Here is a 27,651-nt window from a genome sequence, read left to right on the forward strand (position 1 = left end):
CCTTTTCACTGAAGTCAGTCTGTGTTCAGTTGCTTTCCTCTCTCCTCAAAGAGACTCCTTGATCATGTTTCTTTCCTTCCCAGCTGTGATCCCACTTACAGATTCAGAGCATAAGCTGCTGCCCTTGCACTTTGCTGTGGACCCTGGAAAGGGCTGGGAGTGGGGCAAAGATGACAATGACAATGTCCGATTGGCCAGGTGAGGCAAGCCTAGCCTTTCTATCCGCTTTGTAGCTGCGATCTCTTCCACATATGATGTCCGATGTCCATCTCCCGGGGACTTTCCCTCAGCTCAGAGGCAAAGACAGTCGCATCCTAGTTCCAGTGTCTTTGGGAAGATGGAGAGGAGGGAGACAGATTGGGCACCAGGACTCTTGCAGCTGCCTTTTCTCCCTGTGAAAGACAAGGGAATCCTGGGATCTCCTTACAGTATGAGGAGTGTTCTTGCGGAATCCCCAAAACAGTGATCAGAAAATCAAGATAATCAAATCACACTTCTTCTCCCAGCCCAAATGAGAAGGGTTTTAAATAGCTGACCAAAACAGTTTGGTCTGGGCTTTTGCCTTTCTGGAACTTAAACAGCAAGAAAAATATGTTCTCCGCCCCCCTGCCACCTCCCAGAAGTTGGCTTCCTCCTGCCTCCAAACTTCCCATAAGAGCTTATGAATGTAAAAGCTCCTCTCTTACCTCTTAGCCAGTGCCGCCTTCTTCGGGCTCCTAAAACTGAACCCAACTGAGACGGTTTGATTAAAAAACCCAGCGTTTATGGCTTTTTAAATAGTTCTCACCTAATTATGAAAAGCTCCTTCTGAGTAATACTTACAGCAACAACAATAATAGTGGCTGCCATTTAGGAAGTATTTCCTAGTTTCCAGACACTGTGCTGGGCCCTTTTCAAATACTATTTTAATCTTCACAGCAACCTTGCAGGATAGATATTATTATCTATACCCATTATCAACCCCTCCCTGAGTTTCAGGGAGGTTGAAGTGACTTGCTCAAGGTCATAAAGCTTAGTAATTGGTGGAGCCCTAATTCAAACTCAACCCTGTCTGAGTTCCCAGCCATGTAGCCCTCTCCCACCCTACCTCCCAAATGGATCACACTGCTTTGCTTTTTAAAGGTCACAGTATTTTGAAATTCTTTTTTTCTCCTTTTCACAGTGTAATCCTGTCCCTAGAGGTCAAATTGCATCTGCTGCATGGCTACATGAATGTGAAGTGGATCCCAGTGTCCTCGGATGCACAGGTGAGGACTTCTCCCACCCCACCCTTGCATGTCCTCATTTTCATGTCAGGGAGAACAAGGAAATCTGGTGGTGGCTCCTTCTGAGTCTCTTCTGAGTAGTGGCTTATGATTCAAGGTTAGGAATAACTAGAAAATATCAGATAAATTCCAAACGACACTTTTTCTTGCCTTTCTACGTGTTAGTGCCCTTTGTTTTCTGTATCTTCTTACCGGCCAGGCTCTTCTTTCTGATACTAAAACACATTCTTCAAGAAAAGTTTTCTGAACTTTTTGGTGAGCTTGAGATTGTTATTACTTTGTTCCAAGCCCTCTGTACATAGACCTCTGTGTTGGGCACCAGAGGAGACAGAATAGCTTAAAGGGCTCCTGATACAGTAGGTTCTGAGGATGTCATTATTATCCATAGAACAGGAACACAGGAGCAAGGGCCAACTGATGGACTCCAGTGCTGAATGTCTAGAACTTGAGGGGATGCAGAATGGTTAAGGCTTGGGGTGGTTATTCAAGACTTCTTTGAGATTAATTTTGAGCAGAATTTGGCATAGAGAAATTTATAATAAAGGCCATTCTAGTGTCTATAGAATATTCTCCCTCCTCACCCAGAGGCCATATATTTGTATAGTTGCTCATTGTTCTAGAAGAGCAAAATCCAGGCTTCATTTTGGTATCTCCTTATTACAGAAGGGCATCAAATTGCAGGGGGTGAGATAAAAGTTAGATATTAGATACCTCTTTCCCTGGTTCATGGGAGAGCTGATGAGCTGGGGAAGGACAGTGCCCTCCTGGGTGACCCTTCCCCTGTCATGACAGCAACCCTTCTCTGGAACTAGGCAGTCACTCCAAGGAAGGAGTTCATAGGGATGTTACCACTCCTCTTCCACATGGCTAATTCCTATAGCAACAGCTGCAGGGAGCCCCGTGAGCCAGATGGATGGGCTGGAGGTTCCTGGGGGCTTCCCTCAACCCAGACCAATGGGATAACTGTCAGTCGCATTCTTTTTTTTTTTAATTAAAAAAAATTTTTTTTATTGAAGTATAGTTGATTTACAATGTGGTGCCAATCTCTGCTCTACAGCAGAGTGACTCAGTTATCCACATATACACATTCTTTTTTAATATTCTTTTCCATTATGGTTTATCACAGGATATTGAATATAGTTCTCTGTGCTATACAGTAGGACCTTGTTGTTTATCCATCCTATATCTGTCAGCCACTTTCTTGTCTCTTTCAGGCTCCCCTGGCCCAGCCTGAGTCCCCGACAGCCTCAGCTGGAGATGAGCCCCGGTCCACTCCTGAGTCTGGGGAATCAGACAAGGAGTCAGTTGGCAGCAGTTCTGCCAGCAATGAGGGCAGCAAGCGGAAAGAGAAGTCAAAACGAGACCGGGAAAAGGACAAGAAAAGAGCAGATTCTGTGGCTAACAAACTGGGCAGCTTTGGCAAAACCTTGGGCAGCAAGCTCAAGAAGAACATGGGAGGCCTGATGCACAGCAAGGGTTCTAAGCCTGGAGGGATGGGAACAGGGTCGGGGGTAAGCAGTGGCACTGAGACACTGGAGAAGAAGAAGAAAAACTCACTGAAGAGTTGGAAGGGTGGCAAAGAGGAGGCAGCTGGGGATGGGCCTGTAACTGAGAAGCCCACATCTGAGTCTGTTGGTAATGGAGGGAGCAAGTATAGCCAGGAGGTGATGCAAAGCCTGAGCATTTTGAGGATTGCAATGCAAGGGGAGGGGAAGTTTATTTTTGTTGGAACCCTGAAGATGGGTCACCGTCACCAATATCAGGAGGAGATGATCCAACGCTACCTTTCTGATGCTGAGGAGAGATTCCTGGCAGAGCAGAAGCAGAAGGAGGCAGAGAGGAAGATCATGAATGGAGGGGTAGGGAGTGGGCCTCCTCCAGCCAAAAAGCCAGAGCCAGATGGCGGGGAGGAGCTGCTGACTGCCCCTCCAGCAGAGTCCAAGGCGGTGGCATTGTCTACTGGCTACCCTGGTGGCTTTACTATCCCTCGACCTTCTGGGGGTGGAGTCCACTGCCAGGAGCCCCGGAGGCAGATGGCAGGGGGGCCATGTGGGGGGGGCCTGCCACCATATGCCACCTTCCCCAGACAGTGCCCTCCTGGGCGACCCTACCCCCATCAGGACAGCATCCCTTCTCTGGAGCCAGGCAGTCACTCCAAGGATGGAGTTCACAGGGGTGCATTGTTACCACCCCACTTCCGCGTGGCTGATTCCTATAGCAACGGCTACAGAGAGCCCCCTGAGCCAGATGGATGGGCTGGAGGTCCCCGGGGGCTTCCCCCAACCCAGACCAAATGCAAACAACCGAACTGCAGCTTCTATGGACACCCTGAGACAAACAACTTCTGCTCCTGCTGTTACAGGGAAGAACTGAGGAGAAGGGAACGTGAATCGGGTGGGGAGCTGCTGGTGCACAGGTTCTGAATGGGGAAACCCTGGAGGGCAAGGGGGCTAAACAAAGAAAGTTAAGCTCAATTAATTGGCTCATAAGACCCAGCCTCCATGTTGATGGGGCAAATGCAGTAATGTTTGTGTGAACCTGGCCAGAAACTTTTAAGTGTGTATGCTCTGGAGAACTGCCAGGCTGGCAAGAGCAGGTCAGGGCTGGATGGTGGTGCCTCAAGGGCTCTACTGGTCCTTTGCCCATCTTGACTTAATGGTACTGAGGAGGTACAAGCGGGGAAAGATGGTAATTCTGTGTCATAATCCCTTGGGTCCATCCCAGGACCTAAGGGAAAGTGTAAGGGAAGATTTGATGTGAGCGGGTGGGGAGGTGGGCAGAAGTCTGGGGGAGGAACTGGCAAAGGAGGTTCTCAGTCAATAAAAGAAAAAAACAGACCAAAGTTCTTTTAGGTTGGAAAAAAGCACATGGTGGTGGAGTTGGGAGTGTGGAGGGAAACTGGGAAATTAGTCAAATTTTCTATTGAGTTGAATTAAGGTAGAAATTTAGTGTTGGATAAATTTTTCCTCTTGAAGGATCTGGAAAGACAAGGCAGTAACGTGTGCTTATGGATGCTTATTAGGAGGGGGCTGGCTTAAATCAGTTTAGTGAGATGGGAAAGGGAGAAACTTAAAAGGGGAATCTTCTTCCTCTTGAGTTTGATTTCCTTCTAAACAGCTATCTGTCATCCCTTCTAGTTCGAGAGGAGATTGCCAATTGCCCCCTATCTTTTTCTCATCCTTTTTGAGGGCTGAGCTAAGAAGGTTGTGATTTTTTTTTAAGACTTTAATTTTATTAAAAAACAACAACAACAAAAGTTCCCTCTGGGGAAGGCAAGAGAATGATGAGAAGAGCAGCTGTGTGTGTTGAATTTTCTCCAGGTGAATTGGTACAGAGGTGATCTTTTTTTAACTACTAGCAATAACCACATATTGGGGTTTGAGTGCGCCTTGGGAGGGGGGTGGGAGGAGGACAGACTTTTGGCCAGACTGTTTCAAACAAAACCAAAAACCTAAATAGAGCACTACCATCCTCTGCTGCTGTGTTTCTGTAGAAAGCAACTTATTTTTTGGAATTTTTTTTTTTTTAAAGAAAAGAAACAAAAAGACCCCAGCAAGCAAAAACATTTTAAAAAATATTTTTTTTTCCTCCTATTTAAGTGATTCTTTCTCCTTCCTCTCTACTTTTGGAGAATGAACTTAACGTCCCGGCTTCTTTTGTTAAGCCATAGCTGACCTTAATCTGTGGTTAGTTTATTAAAATAATAAAAATACTTTGTAAGAAGAGATATTTTTGATAATAGGACTGATGTTGAAACTTGGGGTAGGGGTTAGGGGCAATTTATAAAAAGGTAGAGAAATATATTTTAGTGAACTATAACCACAGATCACAGATTACTCCCAATGAGCTGATCTGTCTTTGGGTTTCCCCCTCCCCCCCCCGCCGCCCCCCCCATCCTTTTCCCCAGAGGGTGGGAGTGGGTCTGTGGACACAGTAGCGGGGAGCTCCTTTGCATTTTGCACAAAGCACAAGTCTGGACAGCCTATGCTCTGGCCAGCACCATTTCTAAGAGCTTTAAACTGGAGGACCTATCCTGGGCCAATTTTCCCTTTAAATTTTTTTTTTCTGGGGGGAAAAAAACTCAACTATGCAATTGTATACACTCCTGGGTGCATATGAGGAAGGGGAATAAGTGTACTTAAGTGTCCAGAGTGTTAATTGGGGCTCTTTTTCTGTATTTGGATTTCTCTTTTGAGGTATGTACTCATAAACCATCCTGTGGAATGTAATCCCCACATTTGATCCAAGGCAGACATGGGCTGGATGTGTGTGTTAGGGGGACTCGTGTTTGCCCTGTGTTGCTTCTGCCCAATCAGGAAAGTTGTCATCCCATCTCCCCCTTGGTAACAAAGCCAGCCAAGACTGTCCTATTCATTGGAACTGCTCACAATTTAGAAAGTTTCCTTTCTCCTCAACAAACTTGAAAAGTCACTTATTTTCTAAATCTGATTGTTGATTTTATAATTTCCATGGCTGTTAATTCTTACGCTTTTATTTGAAAACAAACCTGGTGTTAAGGAAGCAATGAGATGAGGTCAAAGGAGATAGGTTCCAAAGGAGGGTGGAGGGTATGTATATATTTCTGGGCAGGACTGGGACTAGTGTGAGACAAGCACGCCCCTCAGGTTCAAAACTTAAGGAGACACCAAAAACTTAGTAATCAAGATAAATACTGTTTTAATGCAGTATTTTTAAAAATTAATGCAAAAAATCCATGATAAGCAAAATATCAGAATCTTAAAAAAGACAGAATCCAACAGGACTGGGGTTAGAGTGAGGGTAGGAACGCTGAATTGAGCAAGTACGGGTTGAATCCTGTCTTTATTTAAAATTTTGATACTTTAGTCATTGTGGATTTTTTTACATTAGTTTTGACTTTCAAAATATACTGTGTTAAAATAGTATCTTGGTTACTGGGTTTTGGGGCACCCCTTAAATTTTGTGCCCAAAGTGAGTGCCTTGCTCACCTTACCCTGTTTCCGGGGTTAGAACAACATTGGTGAGACCACCACCTTATGAACTTCGTCCCCTAACATGCACCCAAACAACAGGTGGCTCAAACCCACACCAAGAATTTGCATAGCTCACCTAGCTTTCCCATAGGCATCCATCTATATCATAGGATTTTGGCCTGGACCAATAGAAATGGAAACAGACCAGGGACTTTCCCAGAGAATAAAACCAGGAAAGTTGATTCTCCACTGGACTGCTGTGTTTGGATTTGACCTGTTATTAGATTCTAGTTAATACTTTTGTTTTTAAAAACTGAGGACAAATGAACAAAAACGGAAACCTTGTGTCATGTTTGCTTTTGTTCTGATTTATAAATGAATCAATCCCAATTGCTTTTGACTTCTTTTCAAATAAAAAAGGTGGAAATTCTGGTGGGTGGCCTAGGGGTGAATATGGTAAAATAGGGCTTTATTTAGGCCCTCTAGCTTTTTCATTAAGAAATACATTTCTTTTTTTAATTTGGGAAGGTAACTATTTATTGACACATTAAAAAAAAAAACACCCTCTCTATTCTAAAGATGAGGGACCCTGAGTCAATGGATGTTTTTCCATAGGGATGAGTAAAGTTTGTTTTGCTTCATCCTTTGAGAGGGCTGTGGAATGGGAGGGTGGTGAAAAAATAATGCCTGCAAAATGAAGACAGACTGGTTGGTTTATGGTATTTGGGGAGGATGAGGGGGTGGAAGAGGCAAGCTCATGCAATTACTGTGTTGGGGAAAAGGGAGGAGAAGGGTACATGATGTGCACTCAAAATGAGCCAAATTCCTTAGTTAAGGAGGGTGTGGGTGAAGGGGGGAGGCAGACCCCTCAACCCTGGATGAGGGATGATATCTCTCAGGCTTAAATAAGTGCACCTAGTTCCTTTAATCCAGGCACTGGGGTACCTACTGAGGTTTTTATTGGAGAGGGAAGATTTTTCAGGGCTCTTATTTTTCCCCTTTTGATTTAAGACAGTGCTACCCCTCCACCCTATGTTCTCCATCTCAGCCCTGATGGAGCAAGTATACTATAGGAGAGGCCTCCAAATTCCTCCCTTAATCTATGCTGGTTTTATTGAGAGTTACAAGATTTAACCAAACGTTTTTCCCTCACACTGGATTCTAAAACAAAAGTAAAAGATTATATTAAAAGTTTTTTTTTTTTTTTTTTTTTTAAGATTCAGTCTCTTTATGGAGTGCGGATGGTGTTTAACTCAGTGCTGTACAGGGCCTGGAGGGAAGTTCCTTCCCTCTCCTGTTGGCTGTTTCTTCTCAAGTGAAACTAAAGCTCACAGACCAACACAACAGAAATTAGCAATGACTTTTTGTTGTATATTTGAGAATGATACTGAGCTGGAAAGAATGGAGCTGTTTCTGAATGAATTCTGAGAACCTAGCTTTTGCTATTCTTACTACTTTCTAAACAGCCACATGTCCAAGGTTCCAGTCACATTTTGTCTTTCCCAATAAAGGAGGTTCAAAGATAATTGTCCCCAGTTACTCGGACACCTCTGGACTCTGTGTTCTCTTCTTTCTCTAAGGAGTCAGTGCCCCAGACACACAACCACAGGTGAGAAGACAGAATCAGAAGCCCCTTCTCGGCCTGGAATCACCTGCACCCCAGATTTTTCTAATTTCCTTTTCCCTCCAGGCCCTTCAACAACAGATTCAGTGACTCATGTAGGCAGTCTGTCTCTTTCACTTTGTAGATACCTGGTCTGCAAATTACAGGCTGTTTTGCCCCCTGAACTTAAGATGACTAGCAAAATATCATGACATCCCCCATGGAGACTATCTCCATGCCACCTCCCTTCACTGGCCACTTGGGTAAGGGGCAGTAGAAAAGAGAAAGGGAAGCTGGCTGACAGTGGCGCAGAGAGGAGTGGGGGTGGGGAGGACCTTGGCCTCTTTTCTGTGCTTATAACTGGATCTGTGACTCATCTTGTGAGTCACTCAGCTCCACCTCCTTCCTCTAGCTGCCCCTCCCAGCAGCCTTCACTCCTGGCACAAACCTGCAACCAGACTAGGATTCTGAAGATGGAAAAATCTGATACAGCCCCTTGCCTCTTCACCCTTCCTTTCATCCACTAAACCTCTACTGGGTGTGTGTAGAATGGACAGAGGGGGTCCTCCTGTTACTTAACCCTCGGCTGCTGCCCCCTTTGCATTGCTGGTGAGGTGCTGATCCAAGTCACCCATCTTTTTTCTGCCTGTGACCTTCCACCATTCCCCTGATGTTTTTTCTCTGTATTCCTCTGCTGCTCCTACACCTCAAGTATTAAAGAATAGAATGAGGCTCTTGAATGAAGGGTGGTGGGGAGAAGGAAAGTGGATCATGGATTTTTAAACTGTGGTACACAGCTCTTCCTATTGCCACAGACCTTGGGAAATATTTTCTTCCCCCCAAGAGACTGAGGCTGGTGGAATGCAGGTGGGGGTGGCGGGGCTTGGTAGCTTTTAAGACTTCTAGAATCAGGCTTCTGGGCTACCTTCCTAGCAGGTGTATGCCTCTCTGTTCCAGACTGACTCCCTGCCTCAGAATATCTTCACTATTTCCACAGTTGCAGCCAAGACAGGGAACTTTTAAAGCTGAGGCCGGAAGGGTGTGTGTGCTGGTGGGGGGAAGAGAGAGTTGTCACTGGAAAACTGGGGCCCCCACCTAAGAATTGCTGCCTCTGTACAAACTCAAAATCAATAAAACAGCAGCTCGTGAATTCATTACTTTGTATTTTATTTTCTGTCCTTTTCATACCTAAAGTTAGAGTTTTGCATTCCTACCCCCAGTCACCGTTGCCTATAGTTCCTTTACTTCCCTCCTAGTGCCCTCCCCACCCATCTTTGCTTCTTGGGTTGCAAGGGGGAGGGTGGGGGGATGGGACTGTTGCACTTAACAGAGGTTTCCAACCCTCAGCCTTCAAAGTCCTTAACATGAATCATTAACTTGGAGATCTGATGTCTGGGCTGGAGGGAGGGCTCCTGTACCTGGAATGGGCCCTAGTTTCCAGCTGGTTGTGTGTGTGTGTGTGTGTGTGTGTGTGTGTGTGTGTGTGTGTGTTGGATTAAGTGGATCTTTTCCTTGAGCCTCCCACCCCCACCACCAGAACTTGCATGTAAACATACCTGTACCTGTGTCTGTATCCTGCAGATGTTTCAATTTCTCTCCCTACTTTTCCACTGGACCCTTCACATGAGATATGTTTCATGCTCTCTGGAGAAGGATACACAAAAACACTTTAACTCACCCCCCTCCCTAATTCCCTCCCCAGGCAAAAATACCCTGAGGGCCAATTTCCATTAATAAATTTCTTCTCAACCACTTCTGTTAGGTCTGTAAGGGGAGGCAGCAAGGAAGTCTGCACTACTTTAACATTCCCCCCACCCCCACCCCCTTTAAGAAGACAAAAAAACAAAAACAGCTTCCCAGGGAAGCCATCAGTGAGAGTCCAGGGAAGTGGCCCAATGATTCCAGTTTAATACTTGGCACTACTGCTCCCCTCAAACAGTCTCCAATGCTCATGAACAGGAAGACAATAGGATCTGGGTTTGGGGTAAAGCGGGGAATCTGGGTATTTTCTCACTCCCCCATTTTTTCCTCACCTTTCTTAGGCTCCACTTCCTCTCCACTTTTCCAAAATTGTGTGTATTCTCCTTTAAGGGGCTGGGCATCTCTCCCGCCCTCTCCAGAGTCGACTGAAGTTTCCGAGGAGCCTTCTCTAGCTGGGCTGGACACACCTTTCAAAAGACCCCAAAGCGTGCTCCTTGCACCTCAAATGCTCCTTTCCCTTGAATCTTCCTCCTGCCCCTCTCCCTGACTTCCCTCCTCCCATCTACAAGATTCAGCCTCTCCCCAAGGGGCTTGAGCATCCTCGAGGTTTCCCACCCTTGACCGCTCCATCCCCGGATGGAGCCAGAGAAATGTGGTGGGGGGGGCCGGGGCCAGAGTTTCAACGTCACCCCCCAGAAGGAGGAGCCAGAGATGGGGGTAAGGAGAGGAAACGGGCTTGCGCGAGGGGGGCACTGGCAAGAGGGTGTGAATGGGGATCGTGTGGAGAAAGAGGGAAGAAAAGGATCTAGAGGAGGAGACCTCCTCAGTTGATGGAGCTTGGTCTTTTTTGCAGTTTCAAGTTCATTGTCTCATTATCCATTAACCAGCCCCTCCCTTAACTACCTGCCAACCCCCCCCCCCCCGCCCCGTGCTGAGCTCCCCACAGCCACTGATCTCAGTTTATCCTGAGTGTCTGAGTGTAGGCCTCCAGAGGTGGTTGCTGAAGTAACCCCAGACCCCAGGATTGGAGAGGCCTAGGGATTAACCCTACACCCTTCGCAGCTCTCTGGACCAAAGTCTGTCCAGGGGAGTGGGATGCCAGAGCCCAGGAGTCATCAGCTTGGCAGCTGCCTGGCCTCTGGATGCCTCCCAGGTAATAATGCCCTTCCAATACTTCTGATCTCCAAAGACTCCTCCAAATTTCATGCTCCTCAGACCTTGTTTCAAACCTCACCAAAGGTACCTCTGTACTCCTCTCCTGGCTCAAAGTGCTTCTGCCTGAGGTTTGCTCTCTTCTCTGGGCAGGGCTGGCTGGGAGCTTGGACCTTGATGGTCCCTCTGTTTTCTTGACCCTGTTACTCCTCTTCTCATTTACTTATTCAATAAATATTTGAGTGCCTACTATGTCCCAGGCACTTTCTAGGCTCTAGAGTAAAAGAATATAAATTCTCTCCTCCTAAGCTTTCATTCTAGTGGGGTTAGGGGAGGATCTTAATCTTCCCTCTTTAGATCCTCCTGTCTGAGAGGAGTGGGTGTATACAAGTGTGGGCAGTACTGGGAACAGTCATAACCTGGCTTCCCTTCTTGCCCTGCAGGGGAGCAGATCCTAGCATGGGCCCCAGGGGTGAGGAAAGGGTTGGAACCTGAACTGCCTGGAACCCTGATCTGCAGCAACCTGAGGGTCACCTTCCAGCCCTGTGGATGGCAGCGGAGTGAGGTGAGAAGGTTAGGGCAGTGCAAAGGACAACTAGTGGGAAGTGGGTAGGGGAGTCTAGAAGATGTAGACAAACATTACAGGAAGTGAGAAAGTGAGAGTTATGCTTAAGGGCTGTCTTCTGAGAGTATCAGGGATTGTCCATGGGGACCATCTCTAGGGAGGTTAGGGCTGCCAAGGTAGGACAAAGAATGAGACTTCAGATGTCTTTAGCATCAGTTCATGTGCTTCCTCTAGGAGACTCCCCTGAGCAGTGAGTATGATTTTTCCCTGGCCAACATTGGGCGATTAGAGGCTGGTAAGTGTGGGAGCTTGGTGAAGGGGCTCACTGGGAGTATCGGAACCCCTCCTCATCCTTCCTTTATTTTCAGAGGACAGCCTGAGTGGATGGAGTGGGATGGGCTGGAAGAGTTCCTCCTAGAGGGACCCTGATCCATGGCTGTACCGCTCTCTAGCTCTTTTTTTTTTTTTAACATCTTTATTGGAGTATAATTGCTTTACAGTGGTGTGTTAGTTTCTGCTTTATAACAAAGTGAATCAGTTATACATATACATATGTTCCCATATCTCTTCCCTCTTGCCTCTCCCTCCCTCCCACACTCCCTATCCCACCCCTCTAGGTGGTCACAAACCACCGAGCTGATCTCCCTGTGCTATGCGGCTGCTTCCCACTAGCTATCTATTTTACGTTTGGTAGTGTATATATGTCCATGCCACTCTCACTTTGTCACAGCTTACCCTTCCCCCTCCCCATATCCTCAAGTCCATTCTCTAGTAGGTCTGTGTCTTTATTCCCATCTTGCCCCTAGGTTCCTTTTTTTTTTCCTTAGATTCCATATATATATATGTGTTAGCATATGGTATTTGTTTTTCTCTTTCTGACTTACTTCACTCCACTCTCTCTTGACTTCAGTGAATGGCCTGTCCCGAGTCCAGCTCCTCCGTCCAGGGTCCCTGCTTAAATTTATCCCTGAGGAGATTCTGATTCATGGCCAAGACTTCCGGCTACTCAGAGTTGGTTTTGAGGCTGGAGGACTAGAGCCACAGGCCTTTCAGGTAAGAGGCCTCCAGCCCAAGGACTCCTCTTCCCCTTAGAACCTTGGCATCCTTTCCCTGGAAATTCCCAATAGTCCCCTGTCTCCCAAGATCCCTCTCATCATTCTCTCTGCTTTTCTTCTCAAGGAGTGACTAAAATGATAGTATAATGAGAGTAAAGGCCTGAATTCTAGCCCAGCTCTGCCAATTATCAGGAGTGTAACTGCGGACAAGTTTCTTCCTTTGAAAAACAGGGAGGGTTGCATAAGATTATCCCCAAGATTCCTCCCAGAATTACCATTCTGTCATTCTCTGGTCCTAAATGTGTTCCCCTGACTCCAGTCCCCATGACCTGTGGAAGCTCCCTTCGTTAGGGATTGTCTTCGCTTTTCTTTTCTATTGGCAGCAAAGACAGTGGAGCAACACATGAGCCCTATTTCCTTCTTTTCACTTCAGTCTGAGACAAAGGATGGGATGTCCTTTCTTCTACAGGTGACCATGGCCATTGTCCAAGCCAGAGCTCAGAACAGTCAAGCCCAACAGTATGCAGGGATAACCCTGAGCAAGGCTGGTGAGTGTGGGGGCTTTAGGATAAGGAAAGGGTAGAGAGTCTGAAAAAGCAGAAGCTGGCTGAAGGCAAAAGAGCTGAGCTGGCTCTGGTTCCTCTTCCTCCTCCTCTGTGCCTCCCTCCTGCCCTAGGCCAGAGTTCTGGTTCCAGAAAACCACCTATTCCCCTCTTGGAGACATCAGAAGACTGGGAGATTGAGCGGAAAAAGCAGGGGGCCAGGGGCTGGAGGGTCAGCACTGTCAACGAGAGGTTCGACGTAGCCACCAGGTGATCCCCCAGTCCACCCAACCCCTGCTGCCCCCTCAATCTTCCCACACTTCTCTGATCCTCTAAAACTAGGACTTCCCACAAACTCCAGCCTCCTAGGACATCTGCAAAGCTATCCCCTTTAACTCCTAGATCTCTAAACTTGAGATCCCTTGGAATGATCCCCTCCTAAGCAGCTTCCTTGTAATAACAGGTTCGCATTATAATGAGGTCACTGAGCCAAGCTGTGACATAACTCTCAATTTCACAGCCTCCCCCGTTACTTCTGGGTCCCTAACCGAACTCTGGACAGTGAGGTCAGGAGAGCATTTGGCCACTTCCATCAGAGCCGTGGACCGGTCAGTGTGAGGGTGAGGGTAACGGTTGGGAATTAGAGGGTCATGGGAGGTTACGGGTCATTGTGGAGGGAGGGGATCCCTGTGAGGTCAGTGTGGGGGCAAGGGTAGGGTGGGGCTAGGAGTTTCTCCCTCAATGATCCTTCTCTCATCCACGTGAAGCGCCTGTCCTGGCATCACCCTGGGGGTAGTGATCTTCTCCGCTGTGGTGGCTTCTATACAGCCAGTGACCCCAACAAGGATGATATCAGGTGAGGGGAGGTTTGATGAGAAGAATCAAGCGTTAGATATTCAGGGCAGACACCTTCCCTTACTTTCTGACTCTCTCCCCTCCAGAGTAGTGGAGTCGATGCTCCAGGCTGGGCATTCAGACGTTGTCCTGGTAGACACTATGGATGAGCTCCCCAGTCTTGCAGACGTCCAACTTGCCCACCTGAGGCTGAGGGCCCTCTGCCTACCTGGTGAGATAAACTTTGACCCCTTACCCCATCTCTAGGTCTGCTGACCCTAACCTGATTTACCCTTTTGCCTGCTGTGAATGAGTACCCCTTCAACCCACTGATCCTTAGTTTTCTACTCAACTCCCATCTCCCACAGACTCACTGATTTCCTGTCTTTTTGACCCCAAGATATTCTCTTTTTAAAAACGGCTTCATTGAGATATAATTTATGTACCATAAAATTTACCCTTCACCCATCTTAAGTGTACAATTCAATGCATTTCATTGTATTTACAATGTTGTACAACCATCGCCACAACTTAATTGTAGAAACCTCATAGCCATTTATAGTTACTTCTCATTCCTATCCCCAGACCCAACCACTACCCAACTTATTATTAACCCTTCTTAATTCTGGATCCTGAACTCCCAGTTCTCCTGATCTCTTTGCCCTTCTGACTCCTCTACTCTCTCTCAGATTCATCTGTGTCTGAGGATAAATGGCTCTCAGCTCTGGATGGAACACGATGGTTGGACTACGTCAGGTACTCCCTCTGACTCCTAAATGGTCTTCCATTAACTCTTCTCCTTGGTTCCCCAAGACGACTGTTATTTGTTTCTCCTTAGAAGGAGAGGGGGAAGGAATTGGGAGTCTGTCTCTGTTGTATCCCCTGACCCATCATTCCCTTCCTCCAGGCTTGTTATTCTCCCCTTCTCTTCCTCACCCACTCCTCCAGGTCTTGTCTTCGAAAGGCCAGTGACATCTCAGTCTTAGTGACATCCAGGGTTCGCTCTGTAGTACTTCAAGGTGAGTTTCTTGGGCCAACCCACTCCATTCCTTGCCTTTTCTCTTTACTCACCTGACTGGATTCTGCTCAGGGAGGGAGACCTATAAAGCTTCCTTGTCCCCTCCCAGTGCTAGCATCCTCTCGTTTTGCTAGGAACTACCCATCAGCTCTAACTCATCCTTCAGTGCTACTTCTCCCTCCCCACTAAGCTTGTGGTCCCTAACAGAGGGGTTCTCAGCCCTCTGTTCCTGTCCTTCCATCAGAGGATGGGGATTGGGGTTGGGGTGGGAAGGAAAATGTGGAAGCTGGTTGGACATTTATGATTCTGCTTCCTACATGTGAAGCTGGGTATTTCTATCTCGGTGGAGTGTATGAAGTGAATCACTCAAAGTCTTTGTTTTCTCTTCACTTTTATGTGCCCTCTCAATCCTACCTACCCCAAACTTTCCCCCTCTGTGCTGCTCACTTCCTCTTGCCATGTTTCTTTTTCTCACTCTCTTCTGCCCTAGTTTCTTGGCCTTCCTTCTTTGTCCCTTATCCCTATTTATCACCCAGAGCGCGGTGATCGTGATTTCAATGGCATCCTCTCTTCACTCGTCCAGCTGCTTTCAGCCCCTGAAGCCCGGACACTGCTTGGCTTCCAATCACTAGTGCAGCGAGAGTGGGTGGCAGCTGGACATCCTTTCCTGACCCGACTTGGGGGAACTGGGGCCAGTGAAGAGGTGAGAATGTTTGGGGAGGGTACTGGGAGAGTATTATTAAGAAGTACGGGGATGAGAAAATTAAATAGTAAAATCCATCGGAGGTGAATTAGGTCCAAAGGGTTCTGAGTTTGGGCTAAGCTTGAAGGGAGACCCAGATGAGTGAGGGACCACAACCCCCTACCTCAACTGAGATTTCCACTCCCTGACCTTCTTAGTGTCCTCTGTTCCTGTGCCCTTCATCCCCTGTTATTTTGTCATCCTCCCCATTTAGGTCCCCATAACCCCTTCCAACCTCTTAATTTCCCTCTTCTCAGGCCCCAGTGTTTCTCCTCTTCATTGATTGCGTCTGGCAGCTCCTCCAGCAGTCTCCAGCTGAGTTTGAATTCTCTGAGTTCTTCCTTCTTGCTCTTCATGACAGCGTCAGGGTTCCTGACACCCTTACATTCTTGAGAGACACTCCCTGGGAGCGTGGAAAGCAGAGTGGACAGGTCAGTGAGTTCCATTTTTGACTTGTCTTTTTTTCCCTCCATTAAGAAGAACTCTCTGGGAGTTCCCTGGTGGGCTACTGGTTAGGATTTTGGGCATTCACTCCCGTGGCCCAGGTTCAATCCCTGGCTGGGGAACTGAGATCCCGCAAGCTGTGCAGTGCGCCGACCCCCCAAAAAACCCCACTACTCTCTGAAGTTTAGTCTTGATTATGAAAAGTGAGGTCTGTGGATGGGAAAGGGGGAGGTTGATGCTCACTTTCAGGACTGGACTTTCACCCTATATCTGATTCTTAAGAGATGAGAATTTCATGATTTCTCTCTAGACTTGGGAGAAGGATTATATATTTTTGTTTGTTTAACCATCCTTTTCTTGTTTCCTCTATCCAGTTCAACACCTATACCCAAGTCTATACTGCAGGGTACGCCCAGCCCCCAGCTGGGAACTCTGTTAACCCACAGCTATCTGTCTGGGACTGGGACTTACGCTACAGCAAGGAACAGATACTACAGTTCCATAATCTTGGCTATGACCCAGAACACTGCCCAGATTCATGGCTCCCTAGACAGCAGGTGAGGTGTCTAAAGTTCCTAAATTCTTCTGACTCTCTCACAGGCTCATCCCACTAGATGAGAAGTGAAAAGACAGTGTCTGAGGTCCTCACTCCTCTTCTGTTAGCTGGCATTTATAGTACCTGACTGTCCCCAGGAAGACAGAAATCCTAAAGTCAACATAAAGCATCTTTTTTGTCCTCCTCATCCTTATTAGTCTTCCTGTCTCACGCAAACATTTTTATGTTTCCCTAAAATCAACTTGAATCAGTCCTGAGGCCTAGTCTGAAGGCTAATAAGGAGAGCAGGTAAAGAGTTCTAGGGCGGAGGCTGGTAGTTTGATCACACGTGCAGTGTTGAGTGAGTGGCAGCTGGACATTCCTTCCTGACCCAGTTTGGGGAAACTGGGGTCATCAGTTTTCTAGGTTGTCAGTTGATTTCCCTTTCCTCCTTAGCCAAGCTTCATGGTTCCTGGGCCCCCCAGTTCCGTGTGGCTCTTCTCTAGAGGGGCCCTGACCCCCTTGAATCAGCTCTGTCCTTGGCGGGACAGTCCCTCCCTGCTGGCAGTCTCTTCTCGTTGGCTCCCTCGACCTGCTATCTCCTCTGAAAGCCTGGCTGATCAGGAGTGGGGGCTCCCCTCACATTGGGGAGCTTGCCCTTTACCCCCAGGGCTGCTGCTGCCTGGATATCTGGGACCCCAAATCAGGCTCTGGAGACGCTGCTACCTGAGGGGAAGGCCTGAGGTCCAGGTGAGAAGGAAAAACAGGGACTGGGAGTGGGAGAAGGGGCCCGACTGCTGAACCAGAAGTTCTAGGAGAAACCAGATATTTCCAGGAGCTGGAAAGGGAAAGGGCTGGGGGTCTGGGAAATGAGGTACCATTCTTGTTGGTATGAAAGTGGATAGGTCTGGGAGTGTGGGGAAACTGCTTGCGACTAATATCAAGTGGAAACTAGGGCATAGTTGGAGGGGGAAAGAGAATTAAGGATGCCAGGAGCAGAGAGCTGCAGCTAAAATAATATTCCTCTCTGCCTCTCTTCACCCCCTCCCCAGATGGGACTCTCAGCTCCCACGATCTCTGGCCTTCAGGCTGAGCTAGCCCATCTTCAGGAGTTATTAAGGAAATGGACACCAAGAATACCTCCTGAGGATCACCCCAAGAAAAGAAATCCAAATACCATTATGTCCCAGTCCCGTTGAAATTGCTGGCTTTCTCATGAGCAGGGCAGAGGGTGGTCTGGGGTGAGCGAGAGTTTTGTCTAATCCTTCAACTTTTCTCACCTGGTCTTGCTGCCTCAGCTTTCATACGCCAGCCCTTAAACAAGCTCAATGACTTGAGTTTCCATTGCAGATGGGTGGTGCTGACCTTATCCAACTCTTACCCTGCCCTGTTTGGTTTAAATAGTTTCTTGTGATTTGAAGAATTAAGAAACGAAAACAAACAAAAACAATCCAGAATATGATCGCATCCTTTTTTCAGGGCAATGCCATCCCTTTTGGATGGAAATTTTGGATACTGAGCTGGTAAATTGTGAGATCAGAGATACCATTTATCAGTGTCAACAAGATGGCCTACAGACCTCCTTCTCACCTCCTCTTGATGTTCCTGTAATTCCGATTTCTACTTCTTCCTTTACAGTTTTCCATGGGTATGGGAGACACCCTGTCTCTTCCAATTGTATATTTTTGTCGTGACATTTCTATTTAAGGAGTTCATTAAAGCACAATATTTATACACGCTGCTGGCATTGTTTCTTGTGTCTGAATAAAGGAACCTAGGTAAGAGAGTGGGGGTGGGGGTGGGCGAAGGGGGTGTGACCCAAGAGAGGAAGGTACCGACCATATTATTGCTAAGGAAATAAGGGGATGGGTCAGGGGGGGCTCTGAAGAATTCAAAGGCAATTTGGGTTCTCTCTTCCGTGCAGATGGGTCAAAAGACACCCAGACGTTGCTGGGCGTCAGGGTGCGCTCTGGACGTTGAGACAGAGGACTCTGGGCTTCTGTGTCAACCACCCTTCAGCTTTGCTATCACTCCACCTCTGAGCCTCATGTTCCCCTCACTCTCTATGCAATAACGCCTAGGCGAGCTCAGACCTTCCGCAATCCCCTCGCTGAGGAAAAACGAAATACCTCAAGCCCAGGCCGGGGCTGTGAGGCCGTATCTGTCCAAAGGCTGCGGGTCGGGGCGGACAGCTGCCTCCACGCCTTGCGTTGGGGGGTTCCTCAGCACACCCTTCTCTGGGAAACGAAAGAAGGCTACAAAATACATGAAGAGTGAAGTTTTGTTCTCTCAGCTTTCGAATTGACATTTTCGGGAGCAGTGTGACCCTTTAACGTCTAGCACTGCATTAGGAAGGTCTGGGCGTTTCCGTTCGCCTGCCCCGCCCTGACAACTCCCAGACGCACTTCAAACACCGTCACCTCCGCCGCTTCAAGTATCAGCGGCTCCTAAGATGGCCGCGGCCGCTTCCGGCTCCTCCCCTGCCTAGGGCCCGCCTACCGCCTCACGTCAGCTTTCGCCCCGGAAGTGGAAGTTGTGACTGAGGTCAGGGGGCGGGATCGTTGTCTGGAGACGGCGGGAGTTCTTTCGCCATGGCGGCCGGGCCGATCTCCGAGCGGAACCAGGGTGACTGGAGGGGACAAGCCCGGAATGAACTCAAGGAGTTTGGGGGGCCCCGATTAGGGCCAGCAGTGTTTCCTCCGGGGCGGGAGATTGGGCCGCTCCGAAGGGTGCCAGACCTGCCCCGATGCCTGCTGGGGACGGGATGGACGGGTGCAGGCTGAGGCCTGTAGATGTGATGCTATGTACAATCCCCTGCTGCCTTCCCACTCAAAAAAAAAAAAAAAAAAGAAAAAGAAAAGTTACGAAGTGAATTTGCTCTAGAACTCTAAGTTAGACTTAAGAAGTTTATCTGTTTTCTGGAAAGGAGGAGGTGTAAGGGCTTAAGCTAACGTCTTTTTTTTCTCTCTCTCTCTTTCCCTCTTTGCTCCTATACCCTGTCTCAACCCCCAAATCCCCCGCCTGGGTTCCATCTTCATGTTCCCGTTACCTCCCTATCTCCTCTCATCTCTGCCCTAACCTCCTAATCCTGTCCTCCAGATGCCACTGTGTATGTGGGGGGCCTCGATGAGAAGGTTAGCGAACCACTGCTGTGGGAGCTATTTCTCCAAGCAGGGCCAGTAGTCAACACCCACATGCCAAAGGATAGAGTCACTGGTCAGCACCAAGGTGAGTACATGGCAAGAATTGCAGTTATGTTTTGAGGGGACAGGCTGCTCCAGGAGGCCCCCAGCAGTATTCATAACTGTCTTGGAATGAGCAAACTAAGGATTTTTTTCTCTTAAGCCTAACTCACAGTTTGTTTCTGGAACTATTCTCAGTTGAAGTGAGATTATTATTTCTTGTTCTTTGTGCTTCAGAAGGTAAATGAGTTATACCTCATTTGGAATCACTTGTTAACCTCTTCTTTGCACTCCCCCAGGCTATGGCTTTGTGGAATTCTTGAGTGAGGAAGATGCTGACTATGCCATTAAGATCATGAACATGATCAAACTCTATGGGAAACCAATACGGGTGAACAAGGCATCAGCTCACAACAAAAACCTGGATGTGGGGGCCAACATTTTCATTGGGAACCTGGACCCAGAGATCGATGAGAAGTTGCTTTATGATACTTTTAGCGCCTTTGGGGTCATCTTACAAACCCCCAAGATTATGCGGGACCCTGACACAGGCAACTCCAAAGGTTATGCCTTTATTAATTTCGCTTCATTTGATGCTTCGGATGCAGCGATTGAGGCCATGAACGGGCAGTACCTCTGTAACCGCCCAATCACCGTGTCCTATGCTTTCAAGAAGGACTCCAAAGGTGAACGCCATGGCTCAGCCGCTGAACGACTGCTGGCAGCACAGAACCCACTCTCCCAGGCTGACCGCCCTCATCAGCTGTTTGCAGATGCACCCCCTCCACCCTCTGCTCCGAATCCTGTGGTATCATCACTGGGGTCTGGGCTTCCTCCACCAGGTAAAGCTTTTGATAAAAAATATGTTTGGGGGCTTCCCTGGTGGCGCAGTGGTTGAGAGTCCGCCTGCCGATGCAGGGGACACGGGTTGGTGCCCCGGTCCGGGAAGATCCCGCATGCCGCGGAGCGGCTAGGCCCGTGAGCCATGGCCGCTGAGCCTGTGTGTCCGGAGTCTGTGGCCTGTGCTCTGCAACGGGAGAGGCCACAACAGTGAGAGAGGCCTGCGTACCACAAAAAACAAAAACAAACAAACGAAAAAACATGTTTGTCTTGGGTTGGGGGGCTGGCAGGTAAGGAGAAGGAAAAAGAACCTGGAAAGGGAAGGACATTGAGTCAGTAAGTGATAAGAAAGGGATTGAGGGGTGATGATTGTGGAGGGAAGCAAGTTGTTGAATTTCTCCAGAAGGTGTTGTTTGAGTCATCTAGCATTGCTTCTGACTTTAGAGAGCTGGGAGGAGGGGGAAAGAGCTCATCCTTCCTGGAGAGGCCAGATTGGAACAGGCTCTCTAAAGGCACTCTCTTCTCACTGTCGTTAACTCTTTTTACATTTTCTCTATAGGCATGCCTCCTCCTGGCTCCTTCCCACCACCTGTACCGCCTCCTGGAGCCCTTCCACCTGGGATACCCCCAGCCATGCCCCCACCACCTATGCCTCCTGGAGCTGGAGGACATGGCCCCCCATCAGCAGGAACCCCAGGGGCTGGACATCCTGGACATGGACACTCACATCCTCACCCATTCCCACCGGGTGGGATGCCCCATCCAGGTGGGTGTTCTTTGCTGGGAAGGAGAGGAATGAGCTTGGTAGAGGAGCTCTATCACCACTTACGCTGCTGCTCTTTGTCCTTCAGCAATAATAAATAGTCCCAGAGTTCTCCTTTCTTTCAGACATTCTTTTGTAAAAGTAAATACAAGATACTTTACTCTGTTTACTTTAACAACTACCACCCTGTCTTCATTTCTTATTTCAGTTTTACCAAAGAGTATAACCATACTTGCTATTTTTTGTTTCCTTAACTTTTACTTCCGTTCTCTCCTCTGAATTCCACCCAAAAGCAGTGACCTAATTGCCAGGTCTAGGGGACACTTCTGCTCCTTATCTGGTTTGACCTTTGCTATACTTGAAACTGGCCATGTCCTCCTGTTTGAAAATCTTGTCTCTTTTGATTTTTCTGGATTCTCCATCTATCTCTCTGAATCCTTAATCTCATCCACCTTAATGGGCTCCTTTTTCTCTGCTTGTACCTAGGTTTTTGTGTTTGGCTCTCTTTTCTGCATAGTTCCATTATTTGTACACTGATGCCTCCTAGATCTGTATCTCTGTTCCATGGTTATTAACATTCCATACCCTTAATCTTGGTGTTTAATGGACAGCTCCATTCTTCTGCCATTCCCCTTCAAACCTATTCTTTCTCTAGTTTTCTTTGTTTTCAGGTGCTTGATTCAGAAATCTAGGAGTTATGTTTGACTATTCCCTGTCACTCCATTCTTAATACCAAGTCTTATTTATATCTGGCATCGACCTCCACTGCCAGTGCCCTAGTTCAGGCTCTCATATCCTCATTATTTCACACCTAATTTATTGTAGTAATATCCTGACACTTCGACTCTAATTATCTCTACCTTTCATCGACTTCCACAGAGTAATTTTTCTAAAATACAGATGTTCACACACCCTTGCTCAAAATTCTTCTGTTGCTCCCTTTTATCTACAGAGTGAAACCCAAACTCACTGCTGTAGCATTCTAGGCTTTTCACCATCTGGCTCCTTCCCCTTACTCCTATGACTGCACGCTGCTCCTGATTACTGAGTTACTGGATTTCCTTTCACATACTGTGCTGTTGATCATACACGTGCTTTGCACATGCTAATCTTTTCTGCCTGGAATATTCTGTTCCCATTCTGCTGTCCACCTGAAAAATTCCTTTTCATCCTTTAGAATTAGATCTTCGCTCAGACAGCATCTCTGTTACCTTCCCAAATCCTACTCCGTAGAATAATCACGCCATTTGTTATGTACTGTTGCAGCACTATTACAGTGCCTAAATCATGGAAGGAGCAAGTGAGCTGCAGGGGGCAGGGAGTTGATTGGGTAGTTGGTTGGTTTGTTCTCTTGGAATGGAGTCAAGGATAAGGGCACTTTTTACCAGCCTTATTTTCCATGCTCTTCTTCCTGATGTCACTTGCTTCTCCATTTTCTTCTCTTCCTGTCTCGTTTTCTTTGCCCTCTTGTCTAACTTCCTTTTGTCTCCTTTCTCTTTGTGTCTGTTTTGTTCTCATAGGGATGTCTCAGATGCAGCTGGCCCACCATGGCCCTCATGGCTTAGGACACCCCCATGCTGGGCCCCCTGGCTCTGGGGGGCAGCCACCACCCCGACCACCACCTGGAATGCCTCATCCTGGACCTCCTCCAATGGGCATGCCCCCCCGAGGGCCTCCGTTCGGCTCTCCCATGGGTGAGTAGGCTGTAGCCACCTCCCTCATCCTCACGTGGCATTCTTGCAGCTTCTTTTGTCACACCTCTTATCCACTGCACTTCCTTACTTTTCTTTCTTAGATTTCTTTTCACTGTCTCCCTGTCTATCCTCTCTCTGCATTGTCCCAGTGTGAACTGTCTCCTGTTTCTTGTTTTTACTAAGTTTTCCTTTTCTTCCTGCAGGTCACCCAGGTCCTATGCCTCCGCATGGTATGCGTGGACCTCCTCCACTGATGCCCCCTCATGGATACACTGGCCCTCCACGACCTCCACCCTACGGCTACCAGCGGGGGCCCCTCCCTCCACCCAGACCCACTCCCCGGCCTCCAGTTCCCCCTCGAGGCCCACTTCGAGGCCCTCTCCCTCAGTGATTTCTCATTGCCTTTCCTCTTGTTATAGCCTCCCAATATCTGTTCACTTCCTTGGACCAATCAGAGTTGCTGTAGCTCCCAGGGGCTAAGGCGCTAATCCCTCTCAGGCCTCCTTTTGTAAGTGTAATTTTTTTCACAGGAGGTTTTATTTTTTTCTGTGTCCTAAGTGTTTTGCAAATGCACAGAGAAAATAAAACTAAACTCCTTGTTTATTCTTTGTGGTGTTTAACTTGGCAAAATAACTTCTTTTCTTCTAAGAAGAGATGTATATTGGGAGAAGAATGGTAAGGTAGGAGTGAGGGTGTTATTCCATGTTTTAAGGGCTTACTCTGTAATGTGCTGTTGCAGTTGCTGGACTGCTGTGTACTACAGCAGCTGTTTCCTTACATCAAGCTTATACATAAGATGGAGACCCAGTATCCATGGCATCGGTTATTGTGAGTATTAAGTGAGAGCAGAAGTAAAGTTCCTGGAGATATGATGGCAAGAATATAAAGTAACATAAACAAAGCTATTCATTGCAGCACTATTTGTAATACCAGTAGATTGGAAACAACTCACGTATCTATCAGTAAGGGAATGGTGGAATAAACTGGTAAATCTATACAGTAGAGTACTGAGCAGCAGTAAAAAAGGAATGAGGGAGACTCTACATACTGTTTGGAGAGAGCTCCAGGATATGTTAAGTGAAGAAACTAACATGCAGAACAGAATGTATAGTGTGTTTCCTTATCTAAGGGGTGACACGTAATATATACATTTGTCTATATTTTAAAAATGGAAGGATAAACCAAAAACTAATGGAAGTTGTTACCACTGGGGGAAGGGAAGGGATATGGAGGAAACTGGATTTCTCTGAGTGTACTATGTTAATGTGGTTTTCTTTGGAACCATATAAATGTCTTAAATGATTGCAAAACAATTGAAATGGGACAGTAGGAACTCAGTAAGCTGTCATTTTCTTTCATTCTTCATACCACCTGGTATCTTGGGTAAGGGATTTGTATCTTTTTCCTATTTTTTCCTCATTCTCAGTCCTTCCAGACCTGATTTCCATCATATTTAAATCTGTGCTCAGACTTTCAGTAACTAGAGCAGTAACTAGACCAAATCCAATGGCCTGTTCTGTTCTTTGCCACATTTAATCCTGTTATATCACCCCCTTCTCTGAAGCTCTTACGTAACCACGAACTAAACTCTAGGAAAGAAAAGGTGAGCCTAGCTCTCTCGTTCTCTTGCATCATTCTCATTCATGTAACATGGTACATACAAGGGCTCCGTGCTGGTGGCTGCTGAAGATGCAAAGATGAGCAAGGTGGTTCTGCTGTCTGATCATTACCGAGGGGGTAGACTGACACATAGGAAACAAAATATTTTGGGGAGCGTAAGGAAGGGTATCTAACCTGGCATGAAAGTCCTGGCATGAAAACTTCCTGGAAAAAAAGTGATACTTGAATATAATCTTAAAGGAAGGTTAGAAGGTTCTCAGACAAAGATGAAGGGAAGCTCATTCCAGGTGGATGGGATGTCTCTGAGCAGAAGCGGAGATTGACGAGTAGCATGGTATATAATTCGCTAAAGCTAATAACTGTTCTGTGCTGGAGGTGGGATGAGGTCAGAGCCAGTTAGGGAGCTCCCAAAGATCAGTGCTTCTCAGCCCTTTTTCACCTCAGGGCACAGAACCATTTCAAGCAACACATTGAGGTAAAGAGAGGAGGGTTCTTCAGCCTCGAGGCTATTGGCTTAAGAATTCTGGCTATCCCAGGCCCTGCCTAGCAGTCCAAAGTGCTGAGGGAATTAATAACTGAGCATCATTGTCAAGGCACACTGGTTGGGAAGTTGCTATCCATGATGGGAAGCCACAGTAGGGATTTAAGCAAGGGGATGACAAATTGGTGTTTTAGAAGCATGGTTGCACTGTAGAAAGTAGATATGGGGGAGATGAAGACTGGGGGCAAGGTAACAAGTTATGCATCTGGCAACAATTCAGGTGAGAGATGAGGGCTAAATGAGGGCTGTGACAAGTAGGGAAGAAAAGGGAGAGATGCAGTGGGGAGATATTTAAAAGGCAAATTAGAACTTGGTATTAGATTGGATACAGTGAATGAAGGGGAGGGTGGCATCAAGGATGAGAGTATGCAGCAGGAAGAATTTAGGGGGGCAGGATAAAAACGATAGGTTCAGTTTTGGATATTCCAACTTTGAGGTGTGTTGTGAGATATGCAGGTTGGGTCGTCTAGTGGATGTCTGATTCCATATGTCAAAAGCTTGGGGGAAGGACTTCTCTGGTGGTCCAGTGGTTAAGACTCTCCGCTTCCACTGTAGGGGGCATGGGTTCGATCCCTGGTTGGGTAACTAAGATCCTGCATGCTGCATGGTGCAGCCAAAAAAAAAAAACTTGGAAGATTAGATGTGATATTTCACATCATGACTGGATGCTGGTGTTCTGAGTCATAATGGGACAAACTGACCTCGTAATTTCAGAGTTCTGCTGTATGTGGTCATAAGCTGAGGTCCCAGGAGCACTTGGAACCCGGCACAGCACTGAAGCAGCCCCAGGTGGTGGGAGGCTTTTTTCAGTCTCTCTGTCCTTTCTGTCTTCAGGTTACCTATCAAATGAATGGACTCTTCTGAGATCTTACTTCCCCAACCAGGGATTGAACCTGGGCCACGGCAGTGGAAGCCCAGAATCCTAACCACTAGGTCACCAGGGAACTCCCCCTATGCGGTATTTTCTGCTGTTATCTGATATCGTGTTGATGAATTCACACCATAGAATAAATTAGTGCCTTTGCTGAATTCCCTACTTCTCTCTTTGGAGCCACTTTTCTTCTCAGGCATTCATTCTCAGAATCTCTGAGCTTTTCTTCATTCAGTGATTCTTGAGTGCCTCCACTACTCACTGAGTTTGACTCCCTAAACTCTCCTTTATCTCTCCACCCTCTGGTTCTTTCAGACTCTAGTACTCAGCAATTCTCTGAACAGAGCTAGTATTGCTTGTGCACTTAGGTACTTCAGTTTGCACATCTGTTTATTTTTTAGTTTTTGTGCATCCTCTGACATTTTTTCCTAATTGCCCTCCCCCTATGCATGAAATTTTAATATCACCAATATTCTGCGTCTCTGCATATGTACTATGGCCCTTTGGAAGGACATAAACATTGTAATATCTAAGATTCCCATCCCTGAACCAATTTTTGACTTCTTGTGTGTGGGGGGGCGATACCACCCCCATTGAGAATGCATGCTCCAGACGATGGGTCCTCAGTGTTTTGTAGGTCATGGGACAGTCCTTTGAGAATATGGCAAAAGCTGTGGACCCTACCCAAGAAAAAATACATACATGCATATATATCCAATATCCTGAAGCAAAAATTCCAGAAGCTTCATGGATCCCGGTCTAAGTATCCCTGCACTAAACTGAATCCCTTAAGAACCTTTAATGAATCTCATTCTATTAATCTGTATCTCCCGAGAGTGTTGAAAGGTGCCTAACATATACAATAATTGTAAAAATAATGGCTAATGTTTATTGAACTCTTACTATGTGCCAGGTACTGTACTAAGTGTTTTGTATGCATTATCTCAATTAATCCTCAAAACAACCCCTTAGGTAGATTTTGCTGTTATGCCAATTTTAAGATCAGGAAACTGATACTAATTTACTTGACCAAGGTCACATGCTAAGAAGTGGTAGATGAAGTAAGATCTGTCTGAACTCCAGAGCCAATTGCTTAGTCACATTATACTACTTTATATTTACTGAATAAGTCCTTGTTGAATGAATGAATGTTTTGCTTTGCGACTTATTGGCTTTATATATAAGCTATCCCCTCTCTTTAACTGGATTATAAGCTCTTCAAGGATAGGAATTTTGGTGCTTCACTTGTTAGCATCTCTCACTGGAACTTTATGGTATCTTAGAGGGGCTGTCACTGACCCTGTTTTGTCCCTCTTTACACTCCCCATTCTGACAATCTCGTGTGCTTGGAGTGGTGTGCGTAAAAGCAGTGATAGGATATAGATGGGTGGCTGATGTTGAGGAGTAGCCATTTAAAAAAACTTTTTTTGGCATGCCACACAGCATGTGGGATCTTTAGTTCCCTGACCAGGGATCGAACCCGTGCTCCCTGCAGTGGAAGCACAGAGTCTTAACCACTGGACTGCCAGGGAAGTCCTGAGGAGTAGCCAAGTTGATAGGTAAGTGGTGAAAGAAGCTACAGCAGGAAGTAGTATAAGGCAGTGGTTAAAAACCCTGGAAAGCTCTGCAACCCAGAGCTATGAAGCCAGAGACCTATATACTGTATGAATCTACTTATATAAAACTCTAGAATAGACAACTCTAATCTACGGTGACAGAAAGGAGATTAGTG

General features: G+C 46.9%; 3 protein-coding genes and 1 long non-coding RNA gene across 6 annotated transcripts in view; 3 read left to right on the forward strand and 1 right to left on the reverse strand.

Moving 5' to 3' along the window:
• Positions 1-5,097, forward strand: part of OTUD7B (OTU deubiquitinase 7B) — a 52,283-nt gene extending 47,186 nt beyond the window's left edge. For both annotated transcript variants that reach the window (XM_029228601.1, XM_029228600.1), the window contains exons 10-12: positions 84-198; positions 1,163-1,247; positions 2,480-5,097. In XM_029228601.1, the coding sequence (XP_029084434.1) occupies positions 84-198; positions 1,163-1,247; positions 2,480-3,688 (1,409 nt within the window). In that variant the 3' untranslated portion in view covers positions 3,689-5,097. The remainder of the gene's footprint in view (positions 1-83; positions 199-1,162; positions 1,248-2,479) is intronic.
• LOC114898683 lies at positions 41-10,054 on the reverse strand. Its single transcript, XR_003794442.1, has 3 exons — positions 9,854-10,054; positions 9,377-9,464; positions 41-392 (listed from the first exon to the last, which is right to left on the reverse strand). It is a non-coding gene; the product is annotated as an uncharacterized LOC114898683 (long non-coding RNA).
• Positions 10,004-18,145, forward strand: MTMR11 (myotubularin related protein 11). Of its 2 annotated transcripts, XM_029228602.1 has the most exons (17): positions 10,004-10,238; positions 10,584-10,674; positions 11,117-11,238; positions 11,473-11,533; positions 12,149-12,291; positions 12,763-12,841; positions 12,970-13,105; positions 13,356-13,443; positions 13,603-13,691; positions 13,777-13,901; positions 14,359-14,425; positions 14,618-14,688; positions 15,224-15,390; positions 15,687-15,860; positions 16,248-16,430; positions 16,865-17,158; positions 17,461-18,145. In XM_029228602.1, the coding sequence occupies exons 1-17, from the start codon at positions 10,158-10,160 to the stop codon at positions 17,605-17,607; spliced, it is 2,118 nt and encodes a 705-aa protein (XP_029084435.1). In that variant the 5' UTR covers positions 10,004-10,157; the 3' UTR covers positions 17,608-18,145. The 2 variants fall into 2 exon arrangements, with proteins under 2 accessions (XP_029084435.1, XP_029084437.1); XM_029228604.1 differs by lacking the exon at positions 10,584-10,674 and having other exon boundaries at positions 10,068-10,238; positions 17,461-18,141.
• Positions 18,146-18,701: 556 nt separating this feature from the next.
• On the forward strand, positions 18,702-23,490 carry SF3B4 (splicing factor 3b subunit 4). The gene is made up of 6 exons (XM_029231138.1): positions 18,702-19,033; positions 19,508-19,636; positions 19,890-20,432; positions 20,990-21,196; positions 22,714-22,887; positions 23,091-23,490. The coding sequence occupies exons 1-6, from the start codon at positions 19,000-19,002 to the stop codon at positions 23,276-23,278; spliced, it is 1,275 nt and encodes a 424-aa protein (XP_029086971.1). The 5' UTR covers positions 18,702-18,999; the 3' UTR covers positions 23,279-23,490.
• Positions 23,491-27,651: the final 4,161 nt, after the last annotated feature.

This window comes from Monodon monoceros, unplaced genomic scaffold (genome assembly GCF_005190385.1).
Source record: "Monodon monoceros isolate NGI ecotype Baffin Bay Population unplaced genomic scaffold, NGI_Narwhal_1 Super_Scaffold_18, whole genome shotgun sequence".
In the NCBI taxonomy this organism is placed as follows: Eukaryota; Metazoa; Chordata; class Mammalia; order Artiodactyla; family Monodontidae; genus Monodon; species Monodon monoceros.